At 48.7% G+C, this 25,796-nt stretch overlaps 3 protein-coding genes across 11 annotated transcripts in view; 2 read left to right on the forward strand and 1 right to left on the reverse strand.

Annotated features, from left to right (window-relative positions):
• Positions 1-1,772, forward strand: part of ASCC2 (activating signal cointegrator 1 complex subunit 2) — a 29,207-nt gene extending 27,435 nt beyond the window's left edge. For 4 of the 5 annotated variants that reach the window (XM_062590228.1, XM_062590226.1, XM_062590230.1 and 1 more), the window contains 2 exons: positions 380-459; positions 989-1,772. In XM_062590228.1, the coding sequence (XP_062446212.1) occupies positions 380-459; positions 989-1,157 (249 nt within the window). In that variant the 3' untranslated portion in view covers positions 1,158-1,772. The remainder of the gene's footprint in view (positions 1-379; positions 460-988) is intronic. The other variant, XM_062590229.1, reaches the window with a different exon arrangement.
• Positions 1,773-4,253: 2,481 nt separating this feature from the next.
• On the reverse strand, positions 4,254-6,229 carry LOC134148323 (cytochrome b-c1 complex subunit 9). The gene is made up of 2 exons (XM_062590286.1): positions 6,048-6,229; positions 4,254-4,524 (listed from the first exon to the last, which is right to left on the reverse strand). Exons 1-2 carry the CDS (start codon positions 6,186-6,188, stop codon positions 4,477-4,479), a joined length of 189 nt encoding a protein of 62 aa, XP_062446270.1. The 5' UTR covers positions 6,189-6,229; the 3' UTR covers positions 4,254-4,476.
• A 47-nt stretch (positions 6,230-6,276) lies between these two features.
• On the forward strand, positions 6,277-25,055 carry ZMAT5 (zinc finger matrin-type 5). 5 transcript variants are annotated; one of them, XR_009960195.1, is made up of 7 exons: positions 6,277-6,342; positions 10,574-10,820; positions 12,269-12,331; positions 12,574-12,654; positions 19,564-19,675; positions 23,224-23,419; positions 23,515-25,055. XR_009960195.1 is itself a non-coding variant. In XM_062590282.1 (6 exons), the coding sequence occupies exons 2-6, from the start codon at positions 10,694-10,696 to the stop codon at positions 23,351-23,353; spliced, it is 513 nt and encodes a 170-aa protein (XP_062446266.1). In that variant the 5' UTR covers positions 6,277-6,342; positions 10,574-10,693; the 3' UTR covers positions 23,354-23,456. The 5 variants fall into 5 exon arrangements, 4 of the variants coding, with proteins under 4 accessions (XP_062446266.1, XP_062446268.1, XP_062446269.1 ...); XM_062590282.1 differs by lacking the exon at positions 23,515-25,055 and having other exon boundaries at positions 23,224-23,456; XM_062590284.1 differs by lacking the exons at positions 6,277-6,342; positions 23,515-25,055 and adding an exon at positions 6,359-6,901 and having other exon boundaries at positions 23,224-23,456.
• Positions 25,056-25,796: the final 741 nt, after the last annotated feature.

Below are 25,796 nucleotides of genomic sequence, written 5' to 3' on the forward strand. Positions count from 1 at the left end.
TGGACTGTGAAATGTCCTGACCACAACCATCCACTGCCTCTTAAGTTAGCCCTGTAGGAGCAATGACACTCCATGCAGAGGGTTATATCTTTCTTATTCCGAAGACAGAAAGCTTCTGTTGTCATGGATATGCTGGAAATAGTAATGCCAATAGTGTTGCTGCTGGAGGTAGGATGTGGGAAGACATCTCATTCAGATTTTCTGCCAGGTTTTGTGTTTAGAGCCTCTGACACCAATCCAGCTGGCTTGCCCAGAACAGAGAACAAATAATGAACGGGCTCTCCATTCCATAGCACAACAGAATTGCCCCTGCTCTAACCCTTTAAATAATGCTGATGAATTCACTGTAACACTAATGTTTTTTCTTTCCCTCCAAAAGCAGGACCATTTTGTGCAGGACCCAGCCATATTGAGGGAGAGAGCTGAAGCCAGACGGCTGTCTTACCTTGCAAGAAAGGGGTAAGTCAGGATCTCCCCCTGTTTAATGAAACCTTGGCTCTGCTGTAGCTAGCAGGTGGCTTGCTGTTGACTTTAACGCATGAGGATGTACCTGCTCTGCAGCATTCCTGTATGCCAGGGTCACCACTACAGTGGTGTTAACTTCTTGCCCAACTTTTACTTTGCTGCTGATAGTGTCAAATGGATAGGACATAGTAATTCCCTTGTTGTAAGTACAGCAGAAGCCTGTGCAAGATAGGATCTTGGCAAACGCAGCTTCCCAGAGCTTGAACAAGTCCCACAGGGCTGTCGGGACAGCATAATAGCTGGCCTTGGGTGGCATACTCAATGTGCAGAAGGCTGCAGTCGTTGTGTAGCTGAAACAGCATCAGCCATTGCAGAAACCTCACGCAGCTCATGCATCAGTTAGCTGAGGCTCAGAGCCGGACAGCTGAACTCCTCTCAGCTAGTCGTTTCTCAGGATCTGTGTATTTTGTTCCCCAAGTCTGCAACATGCTTGTTCTGATGGCCTTTTTCCTGTGTACTCCAGGCACAAGCACGACAGCTCAGCTGTTGTTGGGAATGTGAAGGGACATGGGCAGAACCGGGAAACAGTGCAGGAACGAAGGAAGAAAGAAGCAAACAAAAGCACAAGAGCTAATCATAATCGACGAGTCATGGCTGACAGAAAGCGGAATAAAGGCATGATTCCTTCCTGAAAGACTCTTACCCCAGGTGTTGCATCATCCACAGTCCTCAGTGTAGGGGATAGTTGTGCTGTGTTCCCTTGGCCCTGTCTTAGCCCAGGGGACTGGATGATGTGATTCAATACCTGACACTTCATCTTGATGCGGAATTGCACATTCTGTTGCCCATTCATAGAAGGGAACTGCCCATCAGGCAGATTGACTGCTGTTCAGCTTACAGAGATACACATATGACAGTAGGCTGCACCTCAGATGCGTTGGACAGGCTGGACGAGCCTTACGTTTCCTTTTGTACTATTTATAATTCTGAGAACTTTATTTTCCTACTGGCTCCTGTTGCCCTTGCTGCAACTACAAGGGGGCTTCCAGGCAATGCAGCTGATGTCTCTGAGAGCAACCATGTAAGCTGCAGCAAGGCTTTCCTGGAACAGCCCTTACAGCTCTCTGCTCCATTGAAATGCCTTATCTTGCAGTAAAACTTGAAGGTTGACAGGAAAACACTCAGGCTATTTCAGTTGCTGACAGATACTTGGGAGTTCAGGTGATTAAGAATGTATCATAAATTTCTGTCTCTCAAGTGAGGTGTGTAAAAAATGGAACATGCAAATAAATGATTTAAATATTTTAGTTGGTGTTCTAGGCTCTTAATAAATGTAACAATCTTTAAGCTAGAGGAACCTTAAAGCCCTTTAATGTGCTATATATCTGCAGGCAATGAAGTTCAGCACTTGCTGTTTTGAGTTGGTTTAGTGAAATGAGATTTAGCCACAACCACTATGAGACTACAGATACTTGACAATCAGGATTAAGGCATCCTAAGCAAGATGACGGTAGTATGGAAATCAGAGTTGAAGGCAGCAGGGTCAGAGTCCATGGAGAGCTGCCTACTCAATAACAGCTTGTCACACTCAGTGAAGCAGAACTGCCCTGATCATCATGTTTGCTGTTAGGAAGGCTGGGAGCTAATAGTAAATAAGTTTGTTGCTGCTGAAGGGACCTCTCTTGAGGACTGTATGTGTTAGAAGTCACTCTCTGCATAGGGAGACACAAATTATTGAGTTTGCTTTGTAACCTATTCATAAGGTGCTCAGAGGCTGTGGCAATAGCTGCTACGCTGTGCCTAGACAAGCCTGAAATGCCTGCCAATAGCAGGTGGCAAAACTGTTCAGTTCATTCTTGTCTCGGAGTATCAGTGTGTTTTTAGAGTGCTGTTCTCATCATGGAGACTAAGGTAAATGGGCTGTGCTTGGCCATCTCCCCTCCCCGACTGTTTATTTTCCTAGTACTGTCATGTAAAGTAGAGCAGACAAAGCTGCATGTGGTTGTCATCCACATGCTGAAAAATAGTATGAGATTTTGTAGTGTTAGAGCTGTTGTTTTGGGGTTAATCTAGTGCTGTTTTCCCCTTTTCAAACGCTGCAGAAGGAGAGCTTTTGCAATAAGCTCTACATATGCATACCTTACTGCCTGGTTTTACACAGAGGGCAGGGACTACGTGGTTATATGATTAGTCCTGCTGCCAAACACAATTGTGCTGAAGCCATTTTCAAAAACTGTAGAAATGGCTGTCACCATTATGCACATCAGACTAAATCCTGAATGCTGTGAGGACGAGGTTTTTCTTTGTTTATCAGTACTGTCCAGACCTCCTATGACAAGGCATAGGAAAAAGGGAATTGCATTTACCACTTCTCAAAATCCACTGCCTAGGCAAATTACTTGCCAGGATAGCTAGGTCTCTACTCTTCTCTGAACTAATAACTTCATTTACTCTCTGCCAGGCTGCTACAATGCTGTTTTCCTCCTTCCTCATACTGTATTCATCTTAAGTTCTTGCATCTAAAAAGCTGCAACTCTATCACCTGTTCAGCACAGTGTGAAGCTATCAGCAGTGCAGACAGAACTCACAGTAGAGCAGGCAGTCTTATATTGTATGAGATTATCCCAAGGAAGTTTAAACCTTTCCTCCTAAGTATCTCTATAAAAGCACAGCTAGGATGGTGAAAGCTACAGGTTTTTTTGCTCAAAAACAAGCACAATGTTTTAAGTCCTCATAATGTTCTAAGAGTAAATGTTTTACTCCTCTGAGACCTAGTTACAAACCCCTTAAAGCTTTTCATTAGCACAGGCTCTAACATGCCCTGCCTCATCTACTGCTAAAATTCTGGTTAGATTGTTACTAGCAAGAACATAGTAAAGAAGGAGAGATATAGCTTCTAGGCTATACAGCATCATCTAGGTTGGAGTGGGGGGAAACAGTGAGAGTCATTCTCAGCCAAGCCTTAATACAGCCACGCAAGAGCCCAAAGCATTTCTGTTTTAATAATCTCATTACCCAAAAGAGCATCTTAATAGCCTTGCCTGGCAAAGATGTTTGAAATGACCACAAAGTACATCAGGGATGAACCTTTCAGTGAAGTTGCTGAAAAAAGAATTACTCTTTTCTGTGTGATAGTCTGCTGCTAGAGCAGGAGCTGCACAGCCAGCTGTAAGGGTGTATACTCTTTACAGACCTAAGTCATTCCTGTCTCTTCTCAGTCACTCTGCTCTGAGCAGGAAGGATGGGGACAGTGTGGAGCATAGCAGGCAAGCCTGGTAAAACAGTTCAGGCCATCAAGCCACTTTTTTAAGAGCAAGACAACACAAAGATACAAGAAAAAGATCTACATCCATACAGTCATTAAGTTTTGGATGTGGAAAATAACCCTCCCCTTTCAAGCACCACTCAGCCTAAGAGGTTGGAGGGTGCACACCACTGCTTAAGTAACATGAATATAACAGTTCAAAGGCTGCTGAGGCAGTCATCTCACTGGTTAAGGTGAGGCAATGCTATCTGTATTACAGCTTTAAAAGGATGAGGACCAGCAGTCTTGCTGCAAAAAGATGAGGGAGCACTTACTGTAAGTGACCTTATAAATCACTTTTATTTGAACAAGACTAAGAGAGCAGGCAGCTCCTAGCCCATAGGGTAAAGTTCTTACCAGGCATAATAGTTTTCTTTGTTACAGACCTGGAATTAAGGTTTGGGGACATATTTAGACATTCATTCTTTTTCTCTGAGATAAGAAACTAAAAGCAGAGCAAAGGAAAGTCAGATGAACACACAAGTATGAGACATGGGCTAAGAATTTATTTTTTAACACAAGTTTTGAAACAGCAGCAGAAGTCCTTGAGTCCATCTAGTTCCCATAGCAGTAGGTGGCCAATATGCTCTGGCTTGGAGTCATTCAGGCAGGAACACATTTCCATTTTGGCATAACTAGTTTCAGGAGATCAAATCCTTCTCTGCAGCATCTTTGACCACCCAGGACACAACCCGCTGCTGAGCAATTCAGTCTTCACTTGTCTCATACTTGTGCTTGATGTGTTTCCACAGTTTCTGCACACCAAAACAAACAAAAAATAAACAGCCAGTCATCTTAGCCATCTCTTCAGTTATTCTGGGATAAAGACAAAAATATAAGTATTCACTAAACCAATGTCAGTAACAGGAAACAGCAGGAGGAGAAAAAAAGCAGCTGCAAGAAAATACACGCCTAAGTTCCGCTACTGTAAATGACACCTTGGGTACAGTCACTCTGTGCTTTTCTACAGTGATTGAGTCTACCTGGTTCCATAACAGCCAATAATCCAACACAAGGCTTTCAGGAGGAGCAGCTATACTCTAGTTGAGATCTATAAACCTCTTCTTTGTTCATGAAGCTGCTTTCCACAACAGAGAGGACAGAAAACTCTTTTTGTCTTTCCCCTCTACTTTCTTGCCCTTCTTTGGGGACTTTATTCCACTAGGGATAAAATCCCCTGCTGATGCTGCTGTGCCCAAATTTCCCACACCATCTTTGCAAGACCTTGGAGAAACATGTGGATGGAGACCCATATCTAAGGCTGTAGAGACAGGGCAGCCATGCAGGTGGCTTTCAAAGCTTTTATAATAAACACAGAGGAAAGCCACAGTCATCCTACTTCCCCTATTCTCACTGCTCTCCTATGCTGTAAATGAGAGATTATTAGAGTATTCCAAAACTGTTGCTTTAGCTTTCCATTCAGACCAGAGAAAGCATTTCAGCTGGAAGAGATTCAGGATGAACAAACCAATCCTTATTTCAGGCACTGAAATCTGCTGGTAGGAGCAGGACTCACACAGCTGCTGCAAGAGCACAGGAGCATTCCATGCTTTTTTTCTCTTTATTGCAGATATCCCTTTAGATTTTCAAAATATAATATATTTTCCTCGATAATTCAGATTTCAACCCCTACTTAGGAAAAGATTAACATACAGAAAATTAAGTAAGTAAAAAAAGTAGTCGAGTGCAGCGCTCCAGTTCAGGTATGGTTTTAAGTGGGGTTCTAACAAGGGGGGGGGGAGGAGGAAGGGGGGGGGGGGGAGGAGGAAGGGGGGGGGGGAGGGAGAGAAGCTGGTCTTGCTCTTATTGTAGTTTCCCAGTCTTCCACTGCTTCTGGCTGATTCTCATCAAAACCCTTCTGAGCTAGCTCAGGGTGGAGAAACTGCCATTTCCCACAGCGTTAGTTTTTGGCAGATCTGATAAGCCGGTTCAGGAGACCAAAGGACAGGCACAGCGCAGGATCAAAGCAGCAGCCCGGCAGCTCGTTTCAGTAGCGCTGCCACGAGCGACACCGTGCCTCGGACGCTCCAGCAGGGCCGTTGCACTACAGAAAAGGGCTGCTCGACACGCTACGTTTTTTTCTGTATATCCGGCACGAAATTAAAGTTACCCGGCTTCTTGCCTTTCCTTGAGGCCCCCAGCAGTTAGCCCCTCGCCGCCGAGGCGGCTTGAACGCCGGGCCGGGCTCCGGTCTCTGCCGGGGGGCAGCCAGGCCGCGGCGGGACCGCCTGACCTTCAGCCCGGGACGCCGCGCCGCGCCGCGCCGCAGCGGCCTTACCCCCTGGTTGAGGTGCTCGAAGATGGCGTCGGCGCCCTGGTCGAAGGCGCGCTCGAAGACGACGGCGCCCAGCACTATGGTGAGCGCGAAGGTGGAGGTGCGGCGGAAGAAGGCGCCGTACACCCGCGCCAGCAGCACCATCTTGCCTCGCTCCCCCCCGCCTCTCTCTGCGCCTGCGCCGCCGTCGCGGGACGCACAGTCCGAGCGTCGCGCGCGGGCCGCTGGGAGGTGTATGCGCGGCTTAGCTGGCGCCGGGGCTCCCGGGAGATGTAGGCGCGGCTCCGTCCGGCGGCAGGTGGGTGCTGGGGTCCGGCAGGCCGCCGGCCTCAGGGCGGGACGACGGGCGGCGCTCGGCGGGGCCGGGGGGCTCCTCCGGCTGGGGCAGCCGCAGAGCCGCGAGCGGTGGCCTCGTGTCGCCTGCCGCGCTGTGGAAAGGTGGTGAGCGACAAGGGGAGGTCTGGAAGGGAGACCTTCGCCTGCCTCAGCTGGGCCTCTCGCCCGGCGCCACGGGGGCTGCCTTGGTGCCCTTCTCGAACATGTGGGGAGCGCTTTGGGGGACTGTTGCCGTTTGGATCAGCAGCCAGTGACTCGTTAGTCTGCCACTAGTAACTCTATAGCAAAAGTCTTGTTAGCAGCAAGTTATGCAAAGGAGGCAAGTGTTGTCACTCGTAAAAGTCTGCGTGAGCGCTCACGTTTACCGCAGAGGCCTCAGCGACAGAGCGAGGTTACGCTGGGATGAAGGAAATCCAGTTCCTACTTGCCATCCTCCATGCCGGTTTATTTTATCTTGCTGTTTATCCTTGACGAGGGTGGAGGGACTGCGTCACCCGGTCACTAGCAGGAACTCAAGAGAGGTAAATCTGGGTTTAGAAAGGGAGGCCAAGCATTAAAGCTATGTTAAAAAGAAGTAGGGGACAGGCAAAACTTAAAATTGAAGTCTTCCCTCAGTAGGACTTCTATTAAGTCAGTAGCTATATTGAATTTCAGAACAGAGCCACAAGTGATGCTTGTGCTGTTATTTCATTTGTGGGGGTTGTTCAGAAACAGAGTGTGTTTTTTTGGCTGCATAGGCATATCTCCTTATTTATTCACCTTTAGGTCTCCGTGTGCAGCTGTGTTGGAGGTTGGTGGAATTTACAGCGCAGGACAAAGCCTCTGCTTGTGCTGGAAGCATGTGCAGAGACTAGAAGGTGCCTGCTGTGGTCAAACAGCATGTGGATGGTGGAAGTTTAATGCACCACCCCTTAACCAGGTCCTTTGAAAATTCTTCTTCAAAGTTAACTGCTGGGGGTTGTCTCTAAGGCAAATCTTCCTAACAGTCTATAAGCTACTACTACTAGCTTGCGTTTGGGTCGGCTGATGTTAGTCCTGAATCAAGCGAGTGGCTCTGGGCTTGCTCAGGGCATAACAGAGTTCAGAGCCTGGCCCTCTTGTCATTGCGACAAAGCTGGCAGAAGCCTGCTTCTTCCCGTAGAGATATGAGCATGTTTAAATTTGGCAGCTGAATATTAAAAGCTTGACACTTGGATTTAATTAACTTCACATCTGTCTAGATATCCAAAGTGATTGAAACAGGCCTGAGCCTGGGCTATAAGACAGCAGGAAATTGAGGTCAAGGCTCAGAAACAATTTTCAGGGTTCACCATGGAGAAAATCAGTTACACCCAGGCAAAAACCAAGTCTGCCATATGCTCTTTTTTGGGTCACCTTCTTCCATCTCTCTAGGTAACTGTCTACATCTTGGGGAAATCAATGACAGGACACTTGGAGAGTCCTAAATAAATTCTGTAGCTAGTAGAGCACAATGTGGAATATTTTGGCAGTCAGTTGAGAAAATAGAAAATTAAGCATATGAGTTCATGCCTTGATCTCATCAAGCACCTAGGATGCATGAGTGGAATGTCTGCTAGATGTATTAGAATGTGGCACTTCATAAAAAAGATTTATCCAAAATGCTTAGAATGTTTCTCTTTTTAATAGTTTTAAGCATGAAGGTAGAAGACAAAGTCCCAAGTTTTGTACTTGGAGTTATGCAGAAGGACTTTTAAGCTGGCACAAAGCCTGTTTGAAATCATTTATGGCTGCATGTGGGTCCAGGGGCCTATTTGCCTGAATTCAATTGCAAATTGAGATCTAAAAATGTTAAAAAGAAATGGCCAAGCTAAAACAGTTCTTTATAAACTGCTACACTTACTTTATTTCATAATGACTAAGATGAATTTAATTAAAAAAAATCTATGGTTTTAACTGAAGAATGCTCTTTGTTTACTGTTTGAGCCATTTGGGAAAATGGAAATAGGTTAGTCAGTACTGCTTAGAAACGGCTTTTGTTCCTGCATACTAGTTCGGTGCAAAATGCCATGGATTGCTGATACTGCAGAGAGTTGTTAGAATCCAGCCAAAATAATCTGTGCAACTGAATTCTTAAAAAGATGGAAATAAGTATGCAATGTAATCTTCCAAGGGGGATTTCTGGGAGAATCTGATGCTTCTCTAATTGCTTTTTTTATTCCATTCATCCTCTGCAATTGCAATTGGTATGAGAATTTGGGAGCCAGCTTGTCTGGGATGTGGGATCTGACTGCTTGAAATCTATAGTTTTCTCCCCTTGTTATTAGGGAGGAAGGGGGAACTAGCTTCTGCAATTATTGGCATCAGAGTGATGAAAGTAAAAGTTTGAAATATGAATTCAGAGGCTGGCTGCCGCTCTTTTTTTGCAGGCAGAATTCCCACTGAGGTCTGTGGAAGCTTGTTGAGGGGACCACTGCAGAATCTCATTTATTTTCCTGATTCACAGGAGCTGCTCCTGTGGAGATGGAGTGCAAGAATCAATAGACGAAATGAGAAGCTTTTATTTTATCAGCAGCTTCTCAGGAGACCATGACATAAGATGTGAAAGGGATTTTTTTAGTACTTAAAAGCCAAAGCAAGGCCTTCCAGTGGGTCCACGTGCTAGAGACTGAGGGTAACAGTGTCTCTCCATATTCTAGCAGCTGTTGGCTACCAAGGTGCAGCAGGACTGGCTTCAAGTCAGCTACAAAAGTTGGAGATGTTTTAGTAAAGGATGGGAGGAAATCATGGGTGAACGTGGATCAAGTGGTGTGTGAGTTTGATTTCTTGGGCTGGAGAAGCAAAATTTCAGACCTCAAACCTTACAGAGTTGATTTCTGGTTGCTCAAAAAAGCCAAAAGCAAACAAACCAAAAAAGCCACTTTCCAAGCAGGAGCCAGAGCTAGTTGTATTTCTAGGTAAAGGAGTTTGCCTACCTGTACTCTGGCTGATCTTCACCACTGAACAACCAGGTATTTCACCTGGAGAACAAACAGGACCTTAAAAGAAGTGACCTTAAATTTAGTCGAGTTTCTCTGAACATTCTGCCTTCAGCATGAAGGTTTGTAAGCTAATTCAGAAGTCAGAGAACATTTCTGGTCAATGTGCTGCACTGGATATGGATGGAAACGACTGCATGTTAATTGGTGGTGTGAGGCCTGAGAGATTTCCAGGGACTTGATTTTGAAGCAGCAGTTCTTGGGAGTGCGAGAAGGAAGAGAGTTTGGCGTGCTTACTCGGGAGGTGCTGGGGTGGATGCCTGACAAGAGCTTGGCAGAACCGTGTTAGGTCAGCTCGGCTCTAGGGATTGCCTGTTGCTGCTGTTATATTGCCTGTTCCTGCTGATTCAGAGGAATCTTTAGGTAGGCTATGATTGATTCTGACCCTGATTTATTTATAAAATCTTTATTTCTTTGCTGGTCTCCGTGCCGTTTTTTAAATGCATTGGCTGTCAAGGTGTCTAAAACTGGAGAATGGCTTTTGGAGTTTATCAACCAGTCCATCCATCTTCAGCATTTATAAGCTACTATTACATCACAAGGGAGAGAACTTACAGCTACTTCAGGGAGAGCTTCTCCATGGCACCACCAGCAAGTATAGCCCATGGGACCAGGGTTGCACATGGCTATAAGCCGTTTTCTGTTTCTTTAAGTGTTTTTAATGCAGTATACCACTTGCAGTGCAAACCTAGGCAAGAGCTGCTGGTTTATCTTCTTTGAGGAGTTCCTGAGTTTCTTCCTTGCTTTACAGAGATAGACATGGGGAAATTTCCTTTGTCCTGCAGGGCAGCCTGGGGAGGTTGGCTGTGGGTCAGAGTTAAATTCCTGGTGCCCCAGCTGGAGGCTGCGACATGGGCTTCTAGCTCCTCTTGCTTGCACATCAGGTGTTTTCTGCTGACACTTTCCCTGGTGTAGTTGACCTCTTGCCCCACTGTGACTGAAAACTCTTGACATGCTGGGATCTCTATTTTGTGTGATTTTAACTCCATCGCACTCGAGGAAGGAGGATTTTCTTTTAGCAGGGCTGTTCTGACTTTGGGAACGGAGACCAAAAATGAAGATCCAAGCCTGCTCACCAAAGTATGTACAGCAGACATTGCCTTGCCAGTCTGAGGACAAGAATATATACTATCAGGTCTCACCTCCTTCTCTGTCTGCCAACCCTAAATGATTTGAGTTCTTTTTCTTTGGAAGCAGGAGCTGTAAATCTTGGATCCTTCAGCTTTTGCTTCTCAATCCTGGAGCACACACGGCTGGGTGCCGAGGAGCTATCTGGTGGTTCCTAGGCCGCACTGACATTGTTCTGCTGGAAGAGAGATGGGGAAGAGATACTTCTGTGATTACTGTGACAGGTCGTTTCAGGACAACCTTCACAACAGGAAGAAACACCTCAATGGAGTGCAGCATCTCAGGGCTAAGCGAGTCTGGTATGACATGTTCCGAGGTGGGTACCACCAATTGTCTGATGCTTGCATTCTGAAACTGGAGAGGTGACAGATGAGGCTGAGATGGGTGGAGAGAGCAATAAAGCTAAATGAGCACAAGTAATTTGTATTCAGAACTGTATGCCTCAGTGAATTGTGAACTTGATGTGGCCATTGTCAGGCTTTCTCAGAGGCAGAACCCTCATGTAACTGGATCTAAGAAGGGGAATTTTTTTTACATCAGCTGAGACTTGAAATGAGGTAAAAGAGCTTAGGAGGTTGCCTTTGAGAGCAGGACCTGCAGAGAAGGCTCTCTTGACAGCGATGACAGATCTGAGACAGAAGGCCTGACAAAACAAAGTGAACTGTAAGCTTGTGAAGGCAAGTTAGGTACTGTCTGCAAACTAGAGATCTCTGACATGAGAGGTACAGGATAGGGATGTGCATGTACATGAGGAAGTGGGCTGAAAGGCGGCATATATGCACACAGTGTGGGAAATGGTGGGAAGCTGGAAGCAGGTCTCTGCACAGGGTAGAGATGTCACTTCTGGGGGTGACTGTCTGAGAGGTTGAGGATGTGGCAGCTTGATTGGAGAGCCCCAAAAAGTACCAGGATGAAGGTATCATCTCAAAGCACTGGCATGCTAAGGCCCATGCTAGCAAGGGGGAAGGAGAGGAAGAGGAGGACTAGACATATTGAGACGTTTTACAGAGATGGAGATAGAAATTTGGGGCTGGAGGGTTTGTAAGGATGTACTGGAGGAAAAGCCATGTGTCCTCTGCCTGTTTACCAGAATTTTTCTTACCTGGATCAGTTCTCTGACCTGGCTCACCACACCGTTGAGTAAGTTCTAGTAGCCAAGTAAGGAGGGACCAACAGCCCCAGCCCAGCAGAGTCCTGTCTGGGTCAGGGATGGCAAGGAAGATTGCCACTACTTTCCTTCTCAACAGGCTACCACCTTTGTTTTGTTTTTTGTTTTTTGTTTTGTTTTGTTTTGTTTTGTTTTGTTTTTGATTGATTTATATAATTCCTGATCTCAGTCCTGGATAAGGGGGGTCATTTCTTTTTGTCTGCAGTCTTTATGGCTTTGCATCAGCCAGTGCAGATTCTTCTACAGTCTGCAGGAGCTATTGTATCCTTGAGGCTCACTTTTCACCGGACACCTCTAGGAGGCAAATTGTCATTTCACTGGTGTCCACTGGAGACTTGGCACAAGGTCCTGTGAGTCGTGGCGCAGCATTTCTGAGAGCCCTGTTCACCTGAACACTCTGTAACAGTCTGTAACAAGGACTGTTAATTATTGATTTTTCTGTTGCCAGGTGTTCAGTTGCTTAAGTTCTTGGTTATTGTGGAAAATGGCTTCCTATCAGGCTGTTGACCTGTGTGGGACCATACCATGATGTGATGGGACGTTAGTGCACAAAAGACCTTTACACTGTTCTGTGATTTGTCCTTTGTCTCCCCCAGATGCTGCTGCTATCCTGCAAGAAGAGCAGAGCAAGAAACCTTGCCGGAAGTTCCTGCAAACAGGTCAGTTCTTTTGAGGTAGAAACAACTGCCTGAACTACAGCAACTCCTTTGCGGGCTGATTCAAGGCTGTTCTGGAGAACCCTGGTGTGGATGTGTGTGCCTGTCTAGAAAGGAGTGAAGAGGGGCTTGTGCCTGTGTGTCTTGTGTGCAGAGGTAATGGATTAGCTTTGGTTTGCATGCACATTTACATGGGAGGACCTTGTATGTGCAGCTCTTACACAGCTGCTTGGCTTTTGTTCCAGGACAATGTGATTTTGGGTCCAACTGCAGGTTCTCCCATATGACAGAGCAGGACCTGGAGAAGCTGAGTGCCCAGGTGCAAGGTGAGTCCTGGAACAAGAAAATGTCCAGGGATCTCTGAGGAATGGGAATTGCGGCAGGGAGAGTGGGCTGCAAAGGAGCACAGGAAGAATCAGGCAGTGGGAGTCTGTCATCCTGTGCTGTGCATGTGTGGCAAGCTGAGTGCAGATCCCTCCTGTCTGCCTCTCATTGCTATGTGAGCCTGTAGCGTGGCTCTAACTGCTGTAGTTTTCCAGATGCTTTCTGTTCTTTATTTGCTGGCACAGACACAGGTGTAGAGGACTGAGCCATGCTGTTACCACTTGGCAGCAAGCATCTGAAGCAGAGTGGGCTTTCTTAGCCCTAAGGGTTTTGCTAAGTCAGGGAATAAAAACTGTCAGCAGCAGAGGGCACTGGTATATCATTTCCCCTTAAATTTATATATTTTATTTTCCTCTACCCTGTTACTGTTACCTGGAAACTACTGCTTGCACTCTTATGAAAAACTAGCCTGCTGGGTTCTCCTGAGGAGAGGACGTGGGGTCAGGGATCCAGAAATGGGCTCTGTTCATGTGGCTTAGGATGGAACTGAAGTTTGGGCAGAAGAAGACTGGTATCTTCTCCCCTGCTCTGAGTCTGAGAAGGTCTTTTGAACTTTTTTTTTTTTTTTTTATCCTGTGAAGACTACCCCCTTCCCCTAAAAGGAAGGGTGGCTCTGTTTTCTGTGTAGTGTTCACTGTTTCTGTGGTCAAAGAAACTGTGAGTGAGGTGTTGGTGAGTGCTTGTCATAGAATGGTTGAGGACCTCTGGAGATTGTAGTCCAATCCTTCTGCTCAAAGTAAGGTCAGCTACAGCAGGTTGCTCAGGACCATGTCCAATCTGTTTTTGAGCATCTCTGAGGATGAAGACTCCACAGCCTCTCTGGGCAACCTGAGTATTTGACCATGTTCAGGATAAAAAAATCTTTAGCTTAAGTTTAAGTGGAGAGGTAATGGATTTTCTGTATTTCAGTTTGTGCCTATTGCCTCTCATCCTTTCACTGAGCACTGCTGAGGAGAGCCTGGCTCCATCATCTTTACTCCTAGACTCTTACACATATTGATAAGATTCCCCCTTGATCTTTCTTGTCTCCAGGTTAAATAGTCCCAGCTTTCTCTGCCTCTCCTCATAAGACAGAGGCCCCATTCCCGTAATCATCTTTGTGGCCCTTTGCTGGACTCACTTCAGTAAGTCCATGTCTTTGTTGTACTGGGATGCTGAATACTGGACACAGCACTCCAGTTGTGGCTTCACCAGTGTTGAGTAGAGCGAAGAATCCACCTCTCTTGACCTGCTGACAACGCTCTTGTAGTGCAGCTCAACTTAAGAGCTGATCTCTTGCCTGTGCACCTGGCTGAAGCCAAGTGTTATTTGCCAGTAGCCTGGCAAGAGCAGACTGTTAAAAGTGTGTATGTGTGTGCGTATATGTGCGGGCATGTAGGTTAGCCATTCTCTCCTGGCCTTCAGTGGGATCAGGTTGGGGGAGGCAAGGCTGGAATAGGAAGGAGAAAGGCACTACAAAGCTATCCAAGCCCTCATTGCTGCTGAGTCAGTGTGTGAATCCCTAAAAGGCAACTCTGTGAATCCATTGCTGAACAATGCTGGCAGTCAATAAAACTCATCTAGTTGGGCTGCATGGGAAACGGAGCTCTCCAGTGAGCCCTTCCTGAACAGGCAGTGCCTGGCTGCCAGTGTCGAGGCTTCTATTCCCTGCTGCTCACATAGAACCTCTCTGTGACCTTTCTCAGCTGCAGGGTTTAAGTGCTGGCTCCCAGGAGGTGGCAGAAGAAGTTGAGCTATTCTCAGGAACTTGTAGAGCTTCCAGTCATTGAAGGCTGTTTATTGCAAGGAAAGTGAAAGCTCTTTGGAGCAGAGCAGAGCTGCAGGGGAAGGGGCTGGCAAGCTCTTCTGCACTTGGGCAGGTTTCTTTGCCAATTACACTTGTTATTGATTATTGACTTCTGTCAGATGGGTTGGATGTAAGTAGAGAATTGGGTAGTGAGAGCGCTGATTTCTGGGAGTTTACTTGGAAATCTTACTTGGATACTTGCCTTTATATAACCAAGTCAAACATTTAATTAGACAATTACACTTCAAGGAGCAATGGCCAGGGACAGCAGGGTGCCTTGTCCTTGGCTGTGCTTACTACAACAGGAGTGCCTGGTTGTCGAGTCAAATCCTGCTCACCTCTCTTGTGGTGCTGTTCCATGGGAGTCCTGTGCGAGCCAAGATAGCTGGCTGAGGATCACACAGACCTCAAAATCTGTTCAGCTGAGCCTGTGGAGAGCTTGAAGGGATTTGGTGGAGAGAAGAGCTCAGCAGGAGGTGATGGAAAGGAGGTGGAGTCCATAATGTGGCAGACTGGACAGAATGAGCAACTGCAAATGCCAAGTCACCGTTAGATGTGTCATGGGAACTTTTTGCTATTCCGTAAGCTATTGAGGCATCTGTTTCTCAGACGGTAAGGCTTAGGGTAGAATTTAGGGAAGGCTATGTGATGGCAGGAGGGATTGCAGGTTGCATTAGTCATACGGGAGACTGTTGATCCTTGTAGCCTGTCTGCCAGCCATCTTTGTAAAGAATGTCCTTATATCTGTTAGCATCTAGTCCTGATGTTTCTGTACTGCGAGGCATCACAGGTCACTGCCAGTGAGATGATACAGTACAGGATAGACCAGTGACCTGGATCAAACTGCCTCTTACTGAATTGTCAAAGTCCTCAGAGATTTCTCATCCAAATACAGTTCTGAACCTGCAGTGCCAGGGCAATTTTGACAGGCTTGCAGCCTGAGGTGGTCTGGCTGCACAACTTGGAATTAGAAATGAGCTGTGGCTGTGAAGATGAAAGCTCCATGGCCCTCTCCCTGCTTTGTACAGAGCCTTGTGTGACCAAGCTGCAGATGGTGACACTTTGTCTGTAATGGGATAAAAGAGGGCAATTTCTTGGTATGTCCACAGTGCTGCTTAACTCTGCTTTCCCCCTGCTCTGTTTTGGAGGTGCAGGAGTGCAGGAGCTGGCAGGCTGCACTGGACCTGGATTCCCCTTTTATCCAGGGGCTGTGATCACAGACTAGTCTCTAGTAGTGGCCAGTTACTTCATAAAATGTGCGAAGAAATCCTGTAGTAAAGTGGTGTGGACCAGTCTGTCTCTTAACCTGTGTTCCAGGCTAGGCTTGCATCCAAAAGCATGGCAAATCCGCCCACTTTTAATGCTGCTAAGTGCTCATGGCACTTCTACATCATGTTAATACTGAATTTGTCCCCAAATCCCTGTTAAGTGCTCAGTGTTGGTAGTCCTGTGGCAACGAGTTCCTTTCAGTAATGACACGCGTTTGTTAGTCAAAGGAACTACTACAGTATTTTTAGCATTTGGCCTTTTTGATTCAGACAATTCACAGTGCTGTTTTTGTTTAACCCTGGTGGGTTAAATAGGAAAATTTCTGGACCGTTATTGCTTTATACTAGCTTAGAACTTACCCTAGTTTAGCTTTGGCAATTCTATGCCCCCTGCAGTATACTCATAAAGAAGCAACAGTTTCCACCTTTAGCAGAGAGGGAGGCATGTTCCCAGCTGTTACCGCATCAGCGCATTAGTCTTCTGCATCTGCTGCATCATTCATCAGTGAGATGCTTCCTGACTGTCATTTTAAGTACAGTCATGTCAGGAAAAGTCACTGTAAAATTAGCATTTGCTTGCTTAAAGTTATTGGCTTCCTACTAATCTGTGTCACTTCTGCCTGTAGTATTGACACAAGCCAGCCTCTTTGGCTAGCTCCAGCTAGCCAGAGCTGCTAGGGAGAATAAAGGCACAGTTGGGTGAGCATTCGCAGTATATTTGTGCAATTTAGAGAACGTGAGTTCCCTGTTGGGAATGAGTGTTGTCACCCAGTTTTACTTGGCCGTGAGCTAGGCAAGGAGCGCTCTCGTAGTCAGTTGCTGCTTCTTGGCTGTTGGACAGTAACTTCTGAAGCTGCTTGTACTGCAGAGCCTACTGTTGTTGATGCGCTCCCTAGGAGAGCTAGAGGAGTTTGGGTTGCTCAGGAAAGGAGACAAAGGATTGCATGTAAATCTGGCTCCTGGGTGACCTGCTCGGTGCCAAATGTTGAGGTTCTGGCCTGGTTCTTTTTGCAACATACGGTGGTGCCTCACTCAGGAAGACACATATTTACTCCTTTGGCCAGGCTGGGTATCCCACCTGAGGCACTTTGCAAGCCAAAGGCTGTTTTTTTTTTAAAGTCCATTTTATTTTAATGGCGCAAACTTGTGCTAGAAGTTGCACAAGGAGAGAAGATAAATCTAGATTCCCACTCCGGCATCATTAGAGAGGCACTTCACTGACTACAGCCGCTCTTTTAATTGGCTGTAATTAGACTTTGAAGCAAACATCCCAGTGAGAAGGAGCGGGGCAGGGTCTTCACACCTGCCTGGCTGCTGCCGTTGCAGTCTGGCTGGCTGTGCAATTGCTTATGAGGGGCTTAAGGGCTGCTAATTGTGTTACAGGATTAGAGCCTGGATTATCTAATGACATTTGGGGAGCATCTCCAGTCCGCTGGTGGTTTTGGTGGTCCCTGGATGGGGCACGTGTGCTTCAGAGGAAGATGAGATGAGAGATTTGCCTTTTTAATGGGCATGTGTCAAGGAGGATAGAGCCAGGCATTTCTGATACCTACTGTCTTATTTTTCTGCCTGAGGCTTTGGAGCAGTAACTCGTGGCTCTGAGTGAACAGGTAGCCAGCTGGATGTCTTTCTAATCTGGACACCTGGGGCCTCATTTAGGCCAGTGTAAATCTGGAATCATTCCACCACAGCCAGAGAGCTTGTTTGGCTGAGGAATGTGTTGAGAAAGTGAGCTGGGGCTGCTCGAAGCTCTGGGCTCCCACCTGTGGCACATGTGGCACAGCGGCCCCCTGGGTCCCTGCTAAGGACAGAGACGCTTCGACAGAGTCCCGTCTGCACTGCCCTGGAGTGTGAGGTGGGGTGAAACAAATGCCAGGAATAGGTAGAGGCAAGAGAGCTTTTTCTCTGTGATTTTCTTCCCTGTCTTATTGAAGCATCTCACTGCCACTGCTTGTCCACTTGCTGAGATAGGTAGCGCCTCAGTCACTCGCTGGTTGGAGAAACCTGGGACAAGGCTGCTGATTTGGGCCAAGAATTGGACTCTCTGACTCTGAATAGCTCTACTGGGGCTTTTCTCCTGGGAACAACAGTAGGAGACCTGAACTGTCCTGCCTCCAACTCAGATCCTCATCACTGGATTGCAGAACAACACCTGTTCCGCAAGGACCGCGGCAGGCCTCCTCCATGGTGGCAGAGAATGCTTTGTCACCACCCCCTCCCCCCCCCCCCCGCAGCAGCAGCAGATGAAAAGGTTGGATGACAAATTATCCATCTCCGGCTGCTCATTGCATAGCACGTTTCTGCCATCCTTATTAATATTCAACAGGCAGATGAATAATTGGTTGCCACTGCTAGAATGAAGTGATCCCTCACTCTGCCCAAGCAATATTAATTTCACACTCTGTCTGGAAACGTCTAATATTTTGCTTAAACATGTGATATATGTTGGGTAGGTGTGATGCGCACTCCTGGTGGGCATGGCTGCAGGTGGCTGTCACCAGCGGTGGCACTGCCGGTGGGTTGATGCCTGAATGAGATCAGGGTTCCCCCAAGGTGCTTGTCCCTGGAGCATGACTTGGGGCATAGGGGAATGACACACAGCTACCTTGACTTCCTTTTCATTTATGTGTGTGTTTGGGGATTTTTTGTTGTTTTTTAAAGCATCACATTCCCTTTTGTTAGGTGGGAACTTTCCATCAGACTGGAGACTCTAACAGCGCTGAGCACCTCTCCAGCTAGCTCTGCCTGATGTGCCGTCAGGAATATGACCGTATCATTTGTGTCAAGGACAAGTGCTAGACCCTGTTGTGTGCTGGCGTCCCTTCCTGCTCTGTTAGTGGCACTGAGAGGGGCTTTGGACTGGGGACTTTGCTAGCTGGACAGCTGAGGATTCCCCCACAGGGGGAAGGTTTGGGGGAATGCTGGGCTGCCCTCACTAGCTCTGTGCTAGTATGCTTGGAGAGGACAGTGCTGCAGGACAAGGGGCTGGGGCATCTGCACGCTTGGCAGAACAGCCCCACTGGGGATGTGGAGAGGTCACAAGCTCGAAAGGACTTGTGGCTGCCAGGCGTTTTACTGGGCCGAGCCTATGGCTTGGTTGGCAGCAGGGGTTTCATCGTTGGCGCTGCTCATTGCAATGTGTGCAGAGCAAATGCAGGTAGGCATTCCCCTGCCTTGCTGTGCTGCATCCTGCAGTGCCCCAGACTGGTGGGGCTAGAGCTGGGGTTTTGCACCTAACCCGAGCAGGGTTCGGCGACAGTCTCGCCTTCTCTTTCTGCAGGAGCTGAGGACGCATCACGCAGCATGTGCCTTAAGCAGGTCTGACAGCATCTCTGAAATGCAGTCTCTTGGTTGCATACACACTTTGAACCTTTCAGACTCTTGCAGCCTGCCAAGTCCACACTGATCAGGACAGCAGTCCCTGTCACTCCCACCTAACTGGGCTGAGGTGGCAGGGTGTTTCCTGCCAGTTGGAGGGGCAGGACTTTGGAAAGTGTTCAGAGTCCAGGGCCAGCAGAGCCTGTATGGTTCAGGCAAGGATGAGGATGATCTACCCCAGGGGGAAATGTCAGGCTGCCCTCAGTTAAGTGCCGAAACTGTCACTGTACTTTCTGGCTTGGTTCTCGTTCCCCAGCTCTGGCTAGCTGGCCCTGTCAGCCAAGAGAGGCCAAGCATCAGATGGTGGGTGGGCAGGGGAGGAGGAGCTACCACAAGCAAATTGCAAACTCTCAACTGTAAGAAGCTACACATGATAATGAGCAGCAGGTTTAATGGTTTTTTTTAACTCTCTCAACTAGGGGAGCAGAGATTGAAGGAGCTGCGGCAAGAAGGAGCAGATGTCCCGCCTGGCACCATCGAGGACTGGCTGGAGAAGAGAGCAAAGAGACTGAGTGCAGCTCAGAATAACAGGTACCAGTGGCTAGGAAACATCCTTGCATGGGCTGTCTGCCAATTCTGCTAGCCCACGCAATGGAGATCCCACAAGAGGGAAGAGGAGAAGGAGGCAGGTGATCAAAGCCTGCTACCCACCTTGATGGGACCTCACGAGCTATCGTTAACACTTAGCCTACCTGCTCTTGGCACACACTGCAGAGGTGCTTACAAATCCAGTCTTGACGCATGCATCAGAGATTCATGTGTGTGTTGCCCCATGTGCAGGGGTGAGGAGCCAGGCCTTGCTGCTTATGACTGTTTTCCAAGGGAATGCAGGCAGAGCGGTGCTCTTTGCAGAGCCTGAAAGGACAGGACCACAGTGTTGCTGAGTTATTAATGCCCCGTGTTCAGTGACAGGAGCCTGGTCTCATCTGTTGACAGCTTCCCCATTCGCTGCGTGCCCTGTCTGGACTTCTCTGCCAGTCCCAGCTTTCTCCTTTGCCAGTGAGAGGGTGGAATTAGCTCTTCCTCATGGCATTCGGATGCCTGCTGTTTTTTTGCTCACCTGACTGTGCCGCAGGCTTAATTGGATGACATTTGGGCAGATGCCAAATCTCTCTTTTGTTCTCTTTCTGTTTGCTCCTGTCCTCTCTGTGTTTGGTCTGGGCAGGATCTTCCTTCTGGTGCTTGTCTGGCTTTGTTGCTTTGTGTTCGCTCTATCCATCAGCTTGGTTGCTCTTAGCCCTGTGGTAATGCTTACTGACAGCAGCAACCTTTCTACCTGCCCCCTCCCCCCATACCTTTCACTTGCACTGTTCTGTTTGTCTTCCCTTGAAGATTCCCTCGGAGAGCACCTCTGTACCCAGCAGAATTGCCAGTCCTTCTTAACTGTGTGGTCTTTGCCACCTCCATCCCCTCACAGGCAGGCAAAAGACCTGCAATTTCTAGGATTGTTGCTTTTTAGCCAACTTTTCAGCCCCTATAGGCCCTACTGTGGCACTTGCTATAGGAACTAACCACCAGCTAGTCAAAGGCTGCTTGTCCCATGCGTGTCCTCACCAGCATCTGTCTCTACCTCCTTGTACTCCCTAGCCCTGATGTTGCTCTTTGGAGCAAACATGAATTCAGCTTTGGCTGCTGAAGGGCTGGCTTTGCATTGCCAGGGAGGAGGGGCTGTTTTAGTGGGGTCCCTGTGCCTTCAGTGCACAGAGGTCAGTGTTCCTTCAGGAAATACTTCTGAGGACAGGTAGCACCCTCCCTTGTGCAATCTTTGAGGTCACTGAAATGTGGCACATCTCTGGCAGGATCTAACATTGCTTTGGGGAATACATGGCTGTAGAAGATAACCTGCCCAGGTGCTACCTTACCTGGCTGGCAACTTCAGTAAAGGCTGTTAGTCTGCACAAAACGGGGGTAAAAACGCTCTCAGGAGCAGTCAGCTCCAGAAGATGAAGGGATGCTAGAGACCCAGTTCTGTCTTCTTTGGCAGCACCTAGTGAAAAGGATTCAAACTGGGATGGAAAAGACCTTGGAAACATGGTGCTCCCAAAACACCGTGAGGAAGCTGCTGCTGTTAGTAAGGCTCAGTCTATGAGCAGACCTGAGTCTCTGTCCTTGCCTTGCTGGGGGTTTTCTAACCGGAGATCTGGCAGGCAGTCGTAGGTGGAAGTTACTGCCTCTGTGCAGGTCCAAGTACGCCGCAGTGCAAACTAGAATGCCGCAATGGGCTAGAAGTGGGCGCTTGGCCAGCTGCTGCTTTGGCTGAAGAGTAGCAGTTTCTTAAAGGTGCTAACTTTAACACCGCTTGCTGACTGTCGCATGAGTTAGCCCCGTGGATGGAAAATTGCCATGCTGCCTTCCCCATAGCCTGTGCAGCCATTCTTCCAGCCCAGCTGGCTCAAAGGGGTGATCTTCATCCAGAAGGCTCCACCTGATCCTTGTTTCCTAAGTCATGCAGTGCCATTGCTTCCTGGAGAGCCAGCGGGGAGTTGTACAGAGTTAGTGCAGTTCTCTTAGCAGAAGAGCTCTGCCAGGGTGCAATTGATTTTTACTTTTTTTTTAAGTTGATTTCTAAAGGAAGCGGAGCATGTCAGTGCATGTGGGCATGCACCCTGTCATAATTGCCTTGAAGTCCACTGGCAGATTTCAGTCAGGTTGAAAGAGGGGCTGAGGCCTTGAAGATACCAAGTTCCTACAGCTTTCATGAAAACAGAAGTGAGTAGAGCAGAGAGATCCCATTAATGCCCCCTAAAAAGGGATTACTCATGACTTGCTAAACACTGGCAAAGGCACACATGTCATCATTGTGAATGCTCCAGCTGTGGTTAAACCTTTTGACAGTGCTTGTATCTTATGAGGCCCCAGGGAGTCCAATACCAGCCAGCATCTTCCTTATTGATTAGTTCTGCTGCTCACAGAACAGCTCATTAATTGATAGCTGTGGCTGTTCCACCTTGCAGCATGCCTCATCCGGCTCCGTACCCCTCCGGACCACTGCCGCCACTGCCCCCCTGCCTGCATGGTGGTGCCTGCATGTGACAAAAAAAAAATCCTGCCTGCAAGGAAAGCCTCTGCTCAGTGTGTCCTAGCAGGCTCATGCTCCATTATGAAGAATCTCCACCATGGGGATAAGCGCTAGACCAAATGACTTTGGTCTGTGCCAGGAGCCTAGAAGACACTGTACTTGACTACTGCAGCTGGCTTTAGACCACCCTATAGGCCCTGCAGGGTGCTGCTTCTCCAGAGCATTATGCAAAGGAGTCTGATTAGATTTCTCCCAGCATAACAATTAAAAAGATCCATCAGGATCAGTGGTGGAGACCTGGGAAGAGAGCTGCTATCAGGGCTTGCGCTAAAGAAAGAAATGAGTGTTCCTGTACTGAGGAATTAATGGATAAGGTTATGTTTCCCACGAATGTAAACCTTTCCTGGCCAAGCACTTTCCCCAGCTGTAGGCACTAGGGTAATGCTCCCTGCTTTCGCGCTTCTTTAGTCCTGTGCATTGCTTATAGCTGCTTCAACTAATAAACTTGAAAGAGAGAGAAAGCATCTCCCAGGCTATTAGCTGGAGGAGAAAGCCTGTTCCTGCTTGTGAAGGGTACTTCTATGAAAACACTCTGTCACATTGGCAGTTCCTCTCTTTCCGAGGGGGTCCTTGTCCTTTGGGAAGTGTACAGCTGGCTTGTGATTTGGGCTGCTCAGAAAGCAAGCATTGAAACATCTGCTAATTTTGTCTGCTCTTGTCCAAACGCTGCCCCTCTCAGGAGCTGGTGCCTGCTCCCAGCACTCCTGCTTGCAGTGTTGCTCCCCACCTGAATTCGGTGGCAGGCTCTAAGCTAGCCAGTGCCAGCTGTTTAAATGGGTTGGAGGGGGGTTACACAAGCAGTGCTGCTGTTGGATTTGAGGGGGGAATGTTTGCTTGCTGATAGTCAAAACCATCCTCTTTTTGGAGGTTTCTTTTTGGGACTAGCAGAAGGAGTGCTTAAAAGCTCATCTTTTAAGGGCGTGGTACCTCTAGCAGGATGGTGGCCTGCAAACGGAGACAACCACAGCTAATCCCCTTCCATCTTCTCCTGCCTCTGCAGCACTCTGCCTGAGAAACCTGCACCTTTCCAGTACCCGCCAGGCTGGCCAGCTGTGCAGGACCTGCCACCGTCCTTGCAGGCGCCCCCGCCGGGGGGCTGGCTGCTCCTGCCTGACCTGCAGTGGGGATGAGGTGCTCCGTTGGCTGCCATGCTGCACCCAGATTTCTTGGCCGCGTCCAGAAATGGATTATTTTGGGTATGCTTTTATATAAATAAAACTTGCCCTGCCTGCAGTGTGCGGGACATGGGGTTGCTCTTTGCAGCCTCCTGCAGGTCATCCCCTTGCTGCAGGTTGGCTGGGCTCTCTACTGTCGTGTAGAGTGCACCACCTGTGTCTCCAGGAACAGGAGCCGCTGCTGTCCTGTGGACTACATCATCTGTAATGGGCTCCTGGTCTAGGTCTGGCTGATGCTAATCCAGACTGGGAAAGGAAACAGTAATCAGAGTTTTAAAATTGATGTTTAATAGCTCTACCAGCTTTGGTGATTTATTTTTGCCTCTGTTAAATTTGATGTGGAGGACTGCTTTGGTTCAGGTGCTGGTGCTGCTAATGAAGAGCTTGGGGAGCTGCTGTGAGCCCTGTGCTCCTGCTTTTACTATGCCAAAGGGGAGAAGTGAGGAGGAAAAATTATTCCAAGTTTCTCCTTATCCAGCAAACTAAGGAAAAAAGGTCAGTGCCAAAGGGGCAAAAGGGACTCGTTCCCTGCTGCGGTGGCTGGCTGCCCAGGGCTTGTGTTCTGAGGACTGCTGCTGGTGAACAAAATACAAGTTGCGAAGGAAAGCTGCAGCCCTTCTGCTTGCAGCAGAACTGCTCCAATCCAGGAGCCCCCCTGGGGCAGCTGGCCGGTACCAATGGCTGCCGTCACCTGGGCTCCTTTGCTTTCCGCGCAGGTACCAGCTCGGCGCATGGTGAAGGGATTTGCTTCCCACGGGAGGTCCTGGTGTAAGGGAGAGCTTGGCTGCAGGTGCTGAGCTGGCCACCTGGTATCACTGTGCCCTCCTGAAATGGGGAGAGATGAAAGGGGTAGAGAGCTCGCTCTGCCGGCCCTGTGCATCTCCGTGGCCAGCTGGCCTGCCTCCAGCTTCTCCTCTTTAACGGGCTGTAGGATCCCAGCTTCTCTGAGGGCCCATTCCTGGGGCAGGCTGCAATCTCTGGCTCGGGAGCAAGGTCCCTGCTTCCCCCCTGCTCCTGGCACCCAGCCCTTTTGCAGCTCACCCTGCCTTTGGATCCCTCCGCATTGGGCGCAGCTTTTTTCCCAGGAGGCTCTGTAGGATCTTTCAGTGCGTGTCCAGCCCTCTCTCCTCCTCTGAGGCCACACACACAAGCCCCGGTGTAGCCTACAGGCATCTTGCCCAGGCGGTCGTTGTCCTGCAGCTGAGACAAATGGGAGCCCAGCTGCACGGCAGCTACAGTAAGGTTTGTGGAGCATCTTCCCACCACCTGAAGTGGGAGACCCAGAGATAGGTAAAATTAAAACTTCCCCAAGTCGAGCTCCTGCCCTGCAGGGCAGGTTGGGGCCTCCCTTTCTCTTGTTGGCCATGCATTGCTGCCAGGCATGGCACACAGCCTGGCATGGGCAGGCAGGGTGGGCGCCAGTGCTGAGTGCCTCCAAGGGACTCAGGGTGCTGGGATCCCCGGCAGCCCTCACACACTGGCCAGCAGCAGTCGCTGGAGCCAAAGTACATTTTCAGAGTGGCAGCAATTTGTCAGGAAGCTTTTACGGAAATGAGCAGCTCCTGGGGCCCTGCCAAGGCTCTGCCCCATGTCCTCTGGCAGCTCTTGCTGGGAGAGCAGCAGGAAGGGGCAGGGACAGGGTTGGAGACAGGGAGAGAGATCAGGAAAGGGAGGGGGGGCAGGAGGGGGATGAGGACAGAGATGGAGACAGGAACAGGGATGGGGATGGGGACAGAGATGGAGATGGGCACTGGGATGGGGATGGGGATGGGAACAGGGATGGGGATGGGCATGGGGATAGGAACTGGATGGACACTGGGATAGGGATGAGGAACGGGGATGGAGACAGGGATGGGGAGGGGGAGGGGGAACAGAGATGGGCATGGGCATTAGAATGGGGACAGGGATGGGAATGTGGATGAGGACAGGGACAGGGATGGGCACAGTAAGAGGGATGGGGACAGGAATGGCTATGGGGACAGGGAAAGTTGGAAACAGTGAGAGGGATATGGACAGGGACAGGAATGGCGATGGAGACAGGGATGGGAACGGTGCTCAGGCCACACTGCTCGCACGATGCTAGTGAGAGCCAGGGGAGCACAAATGACCTTTTCTGGGCTTTTTCTTCCCTACCTGCCCCAAGATGCTGGTCAGTGGTGCGGAAACCTCCATGGTGCTGCACCCCTGCGTCTGCGCCCACTGCCACCTTTACCCCAGGCCAGCCAGGATCTCCTGCCCGCCCTGCCCCAGGCTGCTACCACCAGCCTCCCTATGATGCTTTTAAACAGCGGTTAGATTTATTTATTTATTTATTTATTTATTGCCTTGTGAGCAGTTAATTAAATTAGCACCACATGGCCCCAGTTTGTGGCAACCACTGCGTCTGAGTGGCCACAGC

Source organism: Rhea pennata, chromosome 17, assembly GCF_028389875.1.
Source record: "Rhea pennata isolate bPtePen1 chromosome 17, bPtePen1.pri, whole genome shotgun sequence".
NCBI classification, from domain to species: Eukaryota; Metazoa; Chordata; class Aves; order Rheiformes; family Rheidae; genus Rhea; species Rhea pennata.

Coding starts and splice junctions, on each gene's coding strand:
- LOC134148323 (XM_062590286.1), bottom strand. CDS start 6,188: ATGGTGCTGCTGGCGCGGGTGTACGGCGCCTTCTTCCGCCGCACCTCC. Junction 4,525..6,047: donor TCGAGCACCTCAACCAGGGG/GTAAGGCCGCTG, acceptor TTTGGTGTGCAG/AAACTGTGGAAACACATCAA.
- ZMAT5 (XM_062590282.1), top strand. CDS start 10,694: ATGGGGAAGAGATACTTCTGTGATTACTGTGACAGGTCGTTTCAGGAC. Junction 12,332..12,573: donor CCGGAAGTTCCTGCAAACAG/GTCAGTTCTTTT, acceptor CTTTTGTTCCAG/GACAATGTGATTTTGGGTCC. Junction 12,655..19,563: donor GCTGAGTGCCCAGGTGCAAG/GTGAGTCCTGGA, acceptor TCTCTCAACTAG/GGGAGCAGAGATTGAAGGAG.